Source organism: Colobus angolensis, unplaced genomic scaffold (genome assembly GCF_000951035.1).
Source record: "Colobus angolensis palliatus isolate OR3802 unplaced genomic scaffold, Cang.pa_1.0 Scaffold271, whole genome shotgun sequence".
Lineage (NCBI taxonomy): Eukaryota > Metazoa > Chordata > Mammalia > Primates > Cercopithecidae > Colobus > Colobus angolensis.
The window spans coordinates 2412004-2424083 of NW_012115944.1; the positions used below are offsets into that span (position 1 = coordinate 2412004).

General features: G+C 49.8%; 1 protein-coding gene across 1 annotated transcript in view; it reads right to left on the reverse strand.

Moving 5' to 3' along the window:
- The window catches only part of PECAM1 (platelet/endothelial cell adhesion molecule 1), a 77041-nt gene that overhangs the window by 12303 nt on the left and 52658 nt on the right, over positions 1 to 12080 (reverse strand). The window contains exon 14 of the mRNA XM_011947997.1: positions 8367 to 8423. Within this exon, the coding sequence (XP_011803387.1) occupies positions 8367 to 8423 (57 nt within the window). The remainder of the gene's footprint in view (positions 1 to 8366; positions 8424 to 12080) is intronic.

Genomic DNA, 12080 nt, shown 5'->3' on the forward strand with positions numbered 1-12080 from the left:
TCCCAGCTACTTGGAAGGCTGAGGCATGAGAATCACTTGAACCCAGGAGGCGAACGTTGCAGTGAACCAAGATCATGCCACTGCATTCCAGCCTGGGTGACACAGCAAGATATAGTCTCGAAAAAAAAAAAAAAAGAAAGAAAGAAAAAAACCAGAAAACAGCAACAAAAAAGTAGAAGATGGACCGTTGAGTGAACAGATTCTGTGATGGGGAGGTAGGCCTCTCTGACTGGCTGGTGCCCAGAGCAAGGTTCAGCACCCATCCAGAGCCACAGTAATCAGGTTGGATGTGCCCCAAGTCACCTTCCAAGACAGAGGGCAGGCGAGAGCTGGCATTGGAGAGAAAAACCAGCTCTCCTGTTGGAGGAGTTGCAGGAGGTAAATTGCTCTAGCCAGGGTTTCTCCATGGTGGCCTGGTTGAAATTTTGGGCTGGGTGGTGTTTTGTGGTGGGGAGAGGGCTGTCCGGTGCATTGTTGCATGGTTAGCGGTATCCCTGGCCTCTATCCATGAGATGCAGTAGCATTCTCTTCTCTGTCCACCATGCAGTGACAACCAAAAGTGTAGTACTTAGTGCCACTGAACTGGACACTTAAGAGTTAGAATGGTAAATTTTATGTGATATGTGTTTTACCACAATTTTAATAATAAAATTGTAAAAAGTAAAAAAAAGTGGGCCAGGCACTGCAATCTCAGCACTTTGGGAGGCTGAGGCAGGCGGATTGCTTGAGCTCAGGAGTTTAAGACCAGCCTGGTCAACGTGATGAAACCCCATCTCTACTAAAAATACAAAAAAATTTGCTGGGTGCAGTGGTGCACGCCTGTAGTCCCAGCTGAGTCAGAGGGGCCTGCCTTGGGAGGCGGAGGTTGCAGTGAGCCAAGATTGTGCCACTGCACTCCAGCCTGGGTGACAGAGAGAGACCCTCTCTCAAAAAAAAGGTGGGAAAAAAACATAGTGTAGAATTCTACTGTATATCTCTAGGCCATAGAAAGTCAATAGGGAAACTGAGACACACAGGATCCCTGCCAGTGCTGTGTCCATCCCCTAAAGCGGGGAGGCAGCTGAGTGGAAGGGGCCTCATGATACAACAATTAAAAAAAAAAAAAAAAAGCTGTGCTTAGAGCCAAAAGCCAAAACCGGAAAGACCAGGCAGCTCCCCGCTGTCTGCAAGCTTTCCCATCAAACTCCAGCCTCCTGTGCCAGCACCCAGCTCTCTCTCCTCGGCCCTGGGGCTGCTCCTTGGAGGCAGGCCTGCCCCATGCCCTTTTGCTTATCTAGGGGAGGGTTTGTTTTGTATCAGTCAGGGGGTGAAAGGGGGTTTAAGGGCCAGAACTGTGCCCTGTAAGCCATTTCCCAAAATAGGCAACCCTGAAGTACTGCAGGCTAGAAGATGATGGCGAACAAGAGGAGGAAAGGTCAGCAAAGACTCCACTCTGCACCCAGCTGGCTCACTGATCTGTCCAAGACCTACCCCACACCGGCCCCCCTGTTTTAGGGGGGTCACTCAATACCACCTTCCCTCCAATAAGCACAGTGTTTCTGGGTTTTACTTGCCCACCAATGCTGCAAGATCCCTCCAGGATTTCTGGAGGGTGAAAAAGACCCTACTCCTTCCAACAAGAACAGAGCCTTAGCCTGGCACAACCGGAAAGGAACACACAGCATCAAGAGTGGTTTTCAAAGCCCGGGCCCTAGTGTGACTGCAGTAGCTGCATGTGGGCACTTGTTAGAAATGCACATTTTTGGCACCGCTCCAGACCTAGTGAATGGGAAATTCACAGGGAGTGGGGTGCTGCCAAACAATCGATGTTTTAATAAAGCCCGAGGACCACTGACCTGCATCCAGCCCACCCCTCATCTTACAGAGAAGGTGATCAAGGTCTCAAGAGGCTCTACGACTTGCCCAGGGTCACCCAGGCCACAGTAGAATATTACTCTTAATGTCTAAAGTAGATGCGAGCTACTTAGGAGGCTGAGATGGGAGGATGCTTGAGGCCGGGGGATGGAGGTTGCAGTGAGCCAAGATCATGCCACTGCACTCCAGCCTGAGTGACAGAGCCAGATCCTGTCTGGAAGAAAAAAAAAAAAAGTAGACAGAGTTCTCCAATTATGCAGATAACATGAAAACTAGACTAAGAAAGATGGAAAACAGAGAAGAATGCAGTCAATTGGTTTGGCAACAAACAACTGACAGCAATTGGTAACAAACCAATTGAGAGAAAAAAAGAGAGGGAACAGGAAGGCTTTGAAGAGTATGACTTCAGCCAGGCCTCCTGGGTTCAATCCCTGCTCTACCACTGGCTGTGGAACAAGGACAAGTTAATTAACCTCTGGGCCCGTTTCCCCATCTGCAGAGCAAGCATAATAATAGGCCGTATGATGGTCTTGAGGATTAAGGTAGGGCTCCAAGTGTCTCACACACAGGGAGTGCTCAATACATATTAGCTGTAACTATGACCGAGGAGGAAGGGACTCTCCCAACCACAAGAGAATTAGAGTATAGGGAGAAAAAAATCAACACAGAACAAAAGAAATCTGCAGTCTATAGAGGTGGAATAATATCCAGAGGAAAGAGCTGCTGAAGAATTTAGCAATGAGGAAGAATCTGGGGGTGGTTATGATGATGTATAAGAAATGATGATCTGGCTGGGCGTGCTGGTTCATGCCTGTCATCCCAGCACTTTGGGAGTTCGAGGCAGGTGGATCACCTGAGGTCTGGAGTTCAAGATCAGCCTGGCCAATATCGTGAAACTCTGTCTCTACTAAAAATACAACAACAAAAAAAAAATAGCTAGTCGTGGTGGCAGTAGCTGTGGTACCAGCTACTCAGGAGGCTGAGGCAGGAGAATCATTTGAACCTGGGAGCTGGAGTTTGCAGTGAGCCAAGATTACGCCACTACACTCCATCCTGGGCAACAGGGTGAAGATCCCGTCTCAAAAAAAGAAAAGAAAAGAAAAGAACAAAAGAAAAAGAAAGAAATAAAGAAATGATGATCCTTAATGGGCTCTGGGGAGGACTTGAACAAAGAGAGGTTGAGGATGAGTGTGGGAGAAGCCTAAGCGGGTGGGTTACTGCTGGCTAAAGGATCTGGCTCCTTGGAGAATCATCTCCCTTCCCCCAGGCAGAGAGGAGAGAATCTCTCTGATTTCATGTAGGGAGCGGAGGAAAAGAGATTACTTAGAAGATGCTTTATATTAAGGAAGTCCCAGAGAATTTAGGAGAAAAATTCCTCAAATGGATGCCTGCTTTCTAGCAAACCAGTAAGAGGAAAAGAAAGAAAGAAAAACCGAATAGGTGGCGCACGCCTAAATCCCAGCACTTTGGGAGGCCAAGGCGGGCGATCGCTTGAGCCCAGGAATTGGACAACAGCCTGGGCAACATGGCAAATTAGCCAGGTGTGGTGGTGTGTGCCTGTAATCCCAGCTTCTCCAGAGGCTGAGGCGGGAGGATCGCTTGAGCCCAGGAGGTAGAGGCTGCTGTGCATCGTGATTGTGCTACTGCACTCCAGCCTGGGTAACAGAGTGAGACTCTGTCTTACAAAAAAGAAAGAAAAGAGAAGAAAAGAAAAGAAAGAAGTAAGGAATGAGATAGAGATAGAGAGAAAGAGAGAAAGAAAGAAAAAGGAAAGAAAGGAAAAAGAAAGAAAGAAAGAAAAAGAAAGAAAGAAAGAAAGAACGAAAGAAAAGAAAGAAAGAAAGAAAAGGAAAGAGAGAGAGAATCCGCCATGTCCTACGGGCTCCTCTCCTCAAGGAAGCACTGAGAAACAGGAAATCCCTTGGCTTCCAGGACTAGAGGCTTCTAGGTGGGTTGGAGACACAGCTGCAGGCAGCTGCAGGTCCCAAGGGCTACAGCCCATGCAGGACCCAGGGCTCTCTCTACCTTCACCCCTGGGCAGGTTAGAGACCTGGCAGGTTCCCTAATGGTCTGCCAGTTTAGAGACCAGGTTGCAGAGGGACAGAGCCCCCACTCCAGGTGGCTCAGGTGGTGTTGTGGGAGGGTCCTGGCCTGGGAGTCAGGAGACTGCTCTAGTAGTACTCTGGGCAAGACACTGAATTCTGTAGGGCTCAAGTTCCTCCTGTGTTTTTAAACTGAAATTGATTAAATGCTCACTCTGTGGCAGGGATAATACCATAACTGTGGGGATAACCAGTACCATCTCCCGTGATTCTATCTCATTTAACCCCATTTGCATTTAACAGTTGAAGAAACTGAGTCTCTGAGGGGTAAGACATCTTGGTCACAGTCACACAGCTGGTTGGGGGCTACCTCGGAACAGGGACTGTGATGTCTCCCAGCAAAGCCTGTGCCCTACACCGCTTCAAATCCTACAAGAATGGGTTCTACAATGCCTGTGGTTTCAGCCTGAGGGAGGGGTCAGGTTCCAACAGCCCAGCCACCAACCTGGAGACCACGAGAGAACCCACTTGAATAGCCAGCTGCCCTAAAGCAGATGAAGGAAATCAGAATATGCCACCACAAAATATGGGCCTTTGGCATTAGGATTATCTTGAGCTGGTTCAGATGTAGAAAGAAGTCTTCCCAGAGCTTCTTCATCTGACTAAAAGTGGAAACTACTTCTTCCTTTTTTTTTGAGACAGATTAACAAGAGAAAAACAAAGAGGGCCTCTGTTTTTCTCTTGTTAATCTGTCTTGTCTAATTTACAGGGCCCCAGTCAGAAAACCTAGGAGAGTAAAGGGAAAAAGTTAAGTTTTTTGGAACCCACAGTCTCACTCTGTCACCCAGGCTGGAGGGCAGTGGTGCAATCACGGTTCACTGCAGACGCCACCTCCCAGGCTCAAGCTATCCTCCTGCCTCAGTCTCCTGTGCAGCTGGGACTACAGGCACATATCACTACACCCAGCTAATTTTTTTTTCTGTTGATTTTTAATTATTATTATTATTTTTTTACTTCTTTTGTAGAGATGGGGACTCACTATGTTGCTCAAGTTGGTCTCAAATTCCTGGGCTCAAGCGATTCTCTCACCTCAGCCTTCCCAAGTGCTGAGATTACAGGCATGAGCCACCATGCCCAGCCCTAAAAGCAGAAACTCCTAAGAAAAGACCCAAAATGCTGAGATTACAGGCATGAACCACCATGCCCAGCCCTAAAAGCAGAAACTCCTAAGAAAAGACGCCTGCTGTAAATGTCCCCATAGAAGCTCTGTGGCCACTTGATTCACTTCCCCGGTTTGCCACCCTGGGAAGCCAAAAACCATTTTTCCTTTGTCTTGTCATTTCTCTACGTATTTATTGCTCTTTGTTAAGATGCTTTATATATTTATTTTTATTTTTATTTTTTGAGACAGAGTTTCATTCTTGTTGCCCAGGCTGGAGTGTAATGGCGTGATCTCAGCTCACTGCAACCTCTGCCTCCCGGGTTCAAGCAGTTCTCCTGCCTCAGTACAGGCATGTACCACCATGCCTGTATAATTTTTTGTGTTTTTAGTAGAGATGGGGTTTCACCATGTTGGTCAGGCTGGTCTCCAACTCCTGACCTCAGGTGATCCACCTGCCTCGGCCTCCCAAAGTGCTGGGATTACAGGCGTGAGCCACTGTTATCAGCCTAAGATGCTTTATAGACCCCAAGTGCTAACTGCCCCTTTGAGTTACTCATCATTGATGTTTCTCCCGTGTGATTTGCATTATGTATGTTAAAAAACTCAGTTTTTCTCTTGTTAATCTGCTTGTCCAGTTCGCAGGGCCCCAGTTGGAGCACTCAGGAGAGTAAAGGAAAAACAGTTAAGTTTTTCCCTTCCTATATAGACTCTAGAACGCACACTAAGGTGTCTCCCTCCACCTATAAAAGGGCCTCCAACCAGTAGCCTCAGATGATCACGGGCCTCGCTGGAGGCCTCGAGGCAGAGGTGGGAAGGAGCTGGCCTCCTGCAGTGAGGATCCCTGCAGCTTTCACCTTCTACCATCCCACTTCCCAAAACCGAAGACAGTACACCTCAGTGACCAAGAGCATGGAGTCCACTCCGGGGAGGAACAATTCTCAGGGGCTTGCTTGCTGTGTGATCTTGGGCAAGCGTCTTAACCTCTCTATGCCTCAGAATCCTCAACTGTAAAATGGGATTTGTTGCGAATCCCATTGACAAATCCCATTGAAAGAGACGATGTACTTAGACCACTTAGCACATACAGTAAGTGCTCAAATAGGAGCTTTTGCATAACCAAAGCAACTGAAAGCTCTGTCCAAGAAAGTGAACAATCTCAGGGACCACCAAGAAAGCAGAAGGGGCATTTTTGTACAATTGCACAATGGGAGCAACCTTGAACCCTACCTCACTTATAACTTTCCCTTACACTAGACAAATAGAGAACGCCTATTTATTGTCAGATTTGCATTTTGTTAGCTCTGAATATATGGAGATTGTGAAATGAGGTACTGGAGCCAAAAATTCCCCAGAGAATTGGTTATTCAATAATTATTCAGGGTCAAATTCCGCAAGGGGTTGAGTTTCTGTTCTCCTTACAAATATACCAACTTTTAAAAGTGAAGTAAGGAGTGATCAGTGTTTCAGATAAAAAGCAGGGTCTTCAGAGAATTGGATGGTTCTTTTAAAACAATGCTTTTTGCCTGGCGCAGTGGCTCACGCTTGTAATCCCAGTACTTTAGGACACCGAAGGGGGTGGATTGCTTGAGCTCAGGAATTCAAGACCAGTCTGGGCAACATGGTGAAACCTCATCTCTACCAAAAATACAAAAACTTAGCTGGGCATGGTGGTGTGTTTTTGTGGTCCCAGCTACTTGGGAGAATCACAAGCCTTAGGGGCCAGGGGGTGTTGCATGGAGGTTGCAGTCAGCTGAGATGGGACCACTGTACTCCAACCTGAGTGACAGAGTGAGACTCCATTTCAAACAAAAAACAAAACAAAACACAAACAGTGATCTCAAATATTGGCAGCATCAGAAACATCTGAGGCTGGCTAAGTTCAGATTCCAGAGACTAGTTTTGTGGGTCTGGGCTGGGCCTGATATTGCTGCTGCTGGTTCGCCGACTGCAATCGGAGGAGCCATCCTTTTACATTTATTTATTTATTTTGAATAAATAAATAAAGCACTTACTGAGTGCTTAGTGAACCACCGCTCCCAGCCGGAGTAGCCACCCTTTGCAGAAATGTCCTGGACCATTTTAATGATTCCCTTTCCAAGAATCCACTTAAATAGAGGTCTGCTGTACAAAGCGAGATACTCACATAGTCACTATTTCCCCCACAATGTTTATGTCTTTTAGATTGCTGACTTACTTTCAGAATTTAAAAGTTGTCATTGTGTATTTCATTTCACCAGAATTGAATAGTTATTATAACCCGCCCCCTGAAAAAAAGGATTTGTTGAGCTCCCCCAGTTCCGGGTCTGCTTAAGCTCTGTGCTCAGCTCCAGGGGAAGCCCTTCCATGAGGAAGCAGTGGGTCATCACGGGAAGTGAAGTGGGGCCAGCCAAACCAAAGGAAATAGAGCAGACCTGCAAACCCACACCCACTCCCAAAGTCAGTCTGTTGTCAGAAAAGCTGAAGCTGCTGGGCACGGGGCTCACACTTGTAATCCCGGCACTTTGGGAGGCCGAGGCGTGCGGATCACCTGAGGTTGGGAGTTCGAGACCAGCCTGACCAACTGGGAGAAACCCCATCTCTACTAAAAATACAAAATTAGCTGGGTGTTGTGGCACATGCCTGTAATCCCAGCTACTCAGGAGGCTGAGGCAGGAGAATTGCTTGAACCCGGGAGGCAGAGGTTGTGATGAGCCAAGATCGCTCCGTTGCACTCCAGCCTGGGCATCAAGAACGAAACTCTGTCTCAAAAAAAAAAAAAAAATTGCTGAGCATGGTGGTGGGCGCCTGTAAGCCCAGCTACTCAGGAGGCTGAGGCAGGTGAATCACTTGAATCCAGGAAGTGGAGGTTGCAGTGAGTCAAGATTGCACCACTGCACTCTCCAGCCTGAGTGACAGAGCAAGACTCCATATCAAAAGAAAAAAAAAAAAAAGAAAGAAAGAAAGAAAGAGAAAAAAAAAAAAAGGAAAAAGAAAAAAGGCTGAAGCTACTGGGAGTCTCCAAAGCAAAACGCTCGACGTCCAAGACCTTGGGGAACCCCAGCCACCAGGGCCTGTGTGGGGAGCAGATAAGGGTCACTGGCTGGGGTCAGTAGGCACTCAAGAAGTGCTTGTTGACTAAACGAATAGTAAATGTAATCCGAGTGACTTTTTAAGGGGAGTGGGACAGAGGGAGCCCAGAGCACTGGTGTAAGAGGTGGCACCCCTTTTTTGGCCTTCTTTGCTTCCTCTTTCCTCTGCCCACTCCCAAGGCCCCATCAGTGATTCTAAGGGGCATTCCCCAGGTTGGGGCACTGGGGAACCTCACTCACCAGGGACAGCTTTCCGGACTTCACTGTACACTGTCTCTGTGCCCTTCTTTACTAGATCTGGAAAAAGGACCAGGCATAAGTTAGTAGCTGCCTCTGGGAACCAGGTCAGTCCACTGCAGTCATAGGAAAAGGTCTGAGGCTCTGCAGGCAAGGCTGTACCCCACCATTGCACCCCACCAGAACCAGGTCCAGAAGCACCCGGAGACCTTGTCATTTCTGATATTAGAAAATCCTGGCTGGGCGTGGTGGCTCACGCCTATAATCCCAGCACTTTGGGAGGGTGAGGTGGGCAGATCACTGAGGTCAGGAGTTTGAGACCATCCTGGCCAACATGGCAAAACCCAGTCTCTACTAAAAATTCAAAAAATTAGCCGGGCATGGTGATGCGTGCCTGTGATCCTAGCTATTCGCAAGCTAAGGGACAAGAATCACTTGAACCCAGGATGCAGAGGTTGCAATGAGCCAAGGTTGTGCCATTGCATTCCAGCCTGAGCAACAGAGTGAGACACCATCTCAAAAAAAAAAAAAGAAGAAGAAGAAGAAGAAGAAGATCTTGGTTAACCAGCATCACCCCTAGTCTGGGAATAGGAGGTCAGCAGGTCATTGTGGAGCAGGGCCACATGCTCCAGAGGAATCCTGGACCTGAGGGGCCACGGATGGAGGGGCCCCAGCAAGGGCCTGCAGCCTCCAGCTTGGTGGCCCTGTTCCTCTTCCCCTGCCACCGTGACCCTTGTCCAGACACTCTGCCAGGTCCTTCAATGCAGGGTTGGGCTATGGCCTCCCCATCACCTGAGAGCCCAGACCCCGGGATCCAGAACCAGATCCCAAGGTCTGGGTTAGAGCCTGGGGGTTGTCAGTGACCCCAGGAATAGCCAGGACCGAGAACTCTTACAGGGTTAGACAGCTGGGCTGGCTGTTTTCACTGCTGGCTCCTGAAACTCACTGCAGCTTCTGGTTGGATTGGTCTGGGGGGGCGGGTCCCTGGTGCTGGTTTTTTTAGCAGCTCCTCAGGGGCTCTAACATGCAGACAAGGCTGAGATCCTCTGGGCTAGACCCTCTCAATACAGCAGCATGAAGACTGACCCAGGGTGTGGTGTATACCTGGAGGAGACTCAAGGGCGCCCTTCCTGCCATCTGTTTACCTTACACTGGGGTATGGGCACAGGATGTGTACACAAAAATACACACACAGCGTACACACACGCACACTCATGCACACAATGTGTATACGTGCTATGTACACCCTCATACAGTGTGCCGGGTGTGTCTGCACACATTGTATACACACATACAGCACGTCCATACACACTGTATGTACAAATACGCAAGCTGGGTGTGCACGCACTCACGCACACAGGGTGTGCACACACATACCTACCCACCAACCCTGAGGAAACAGGATGGAACCTGGCCACTTCCCAGCTCCTGTCACCTGCACAGAGGCCCAGGAAGCCTCTCTGTAGAAAAGAGCCTGATGTCGTGTGGGCCATTATTCTCCTTTTACAGATGGGGAAAGGGAGCCCCAGATAGGGTAAGGGACTTCCTGTGCCATGGTCAGTGCATTTCCCTCCTCGGAGTGGGTAGCCGGGGTGTGACCCTGGACTCTACCTGCACTGAGATGCCCTCGTCTCACCATGCTCCAGGGACACCCCCCTCTCACCTCCTGGCCCCACACACACTCCTCCACAGCCAGCACTGCCCTTTCTCCCTGCCCCATTTCCCTGCAACCCTGGTAGAGCTTCATGCATGTACCAACACCCCCACACTCACCCTCCCTCTGTGTCCTGGGAAGTTACAGGGCCCCCTAAGCTTCATAGCATGTTGGTGACATTTGTCCACAACACACTGACGTGACTTGTTCCCAAGACCATCTCCCTGGCACCTCCTCTGGGGCGACAGCTGGGGTCTTCAACATGTCCCATTCCTGGGCATGCTCAGCTGCCCAGGGGCACCTGTCCAAGTTTGAAGCGACGATAATGGTGCTGGTTCCTGTGTCAGGAACCATTTGTGAGGTGAAAGCCTGGGGGTGGGTCAGATCCCTACAGTTGAACTTGGGGCATTTGGGGAGACTAGGGCCTTACACTGACTTCCCCAGGGCACCAAACAGGATTCGGAACTCAGTAGAGTGACTGAGCCACCAGGGTACCCCAGTGCTGGGACAGCAGAGATGCCCACACACCCCTCACTCTCTGTGGCACCAGATGCGGGGGCCTAAAGGGAAGCTGTAGGGATCCCCATCCCTATTGGGGGATCCTCCACATCTCCAAGATACCCTCTGCTTGATATCAGGCCTGGCCAAGTCACTCACGCAGCAGAATCCTAGCCACCTAGTGTGAACCCCGCACTGTGGAAGAGGAAAGGCGATCAGGCCCGGTCCCAGCTTTCAGGAGCTCCAGGCTGCAAGGCAGACAGGTGCACAAACAACACGGACACTGCAATAAATGCTGCCGAACGCCATGTACCCGGTGCATGGTGCGGGGGCAGTCACGGCCAGCGCACCCTCCGACCCAGGCCTACAATGGGGGCTGGGGCAGGTGGGGAATAAATGGGGGGAGAGGTCTTGGTGTTTGGGCCTGGGGGCCCAGACACCTTGCACACTTTGGGAACCCCATGGTCCCCAGGCCCACAAGGGGCAGCTGGAGACCTCTCTGGTGGCCTCGGGGATGCTGTAACACTCATACCAGCCAGGGCAGCAGGGGAGGCTTCTGCTTCTTGGTGGAGCTGCTAGAGTTGCAGCTGCTCCCAAATCTGCCCAGCTTAGGGCAGGCAGAGTTGTAGCTTATCACTGCCTCCCCTCCCCACCCACTCCACGGCAGCAGCTGCCTGCTAATGAGTAAACCAGGCTGGCAGGCTGTTTGTCTCTGCTGTCAGGGATGTTTCCGGATGGGGCTTTATTTTGGCTTCTGTTTTTCTCTGTGTTAACAGAGAAGGAGATGGCTTCAACGTCATGGGGTTTTCCCAGCAATTAGTCTCAGAGCAAACATGCAGCATACCAGGATTTACTGAGTTCCTTCCTGCCCCTCCTCCACCCCAAGTGACTACTTGGTTGGCTGCCACTAGGGTCAGAGCTGGATGTGGTTCCCATCCCCTCCTCCGTAGGAGGAAGAAGCCTTGAGAACAGGGAACTGGCTTGGTTAAGACCAGGTCAAATGTACTCACCACTGGCCTTGTACTCACAAAGCCCCTTTTCTTACCTGGTAATACCTGGCTCTCCACCCACAGGAAGGCAGAGAGGGAACACCTGAGGCTCAGGCCTGACCTCCCACACTGCTCCTTAGCTGCCAAGGAGGAGGATGGGTCTAGAAAACTCATATTGAATTCCCAAAAAGCTCTCCATTGCCCCCAAGTGACCCTCCTTACGGGTCTACCTGGACCTCTGCAGCCCACACAGCGTTTGTGCAAATGGGGAAAGAGGGGCCAGTTAGGTGATGGCACCCCTGCAGCTGCACAGCTTGGCAAGGAGGACACATGCTGACCACCCCTGCTTCACCCAATCCTGGGGGGTCTCGATACCTCCTTATTTTAAAATTTTTTGTAGAAATGAGTTCTTGCTTTGTTGCCCAGGCTGGTCTTGAATGCCTGGGCTCAAGTGATCCTCTCGCCTCTGCCTCCCAAAGTGCTGGCATTACAATACCTCCTTCTTGTCCCTTCAACCCTTCCCCATCTTTAAGCAAGAAAAAGAAAACCAGGGCCAGGTGCAGCGGTTCATGCTTG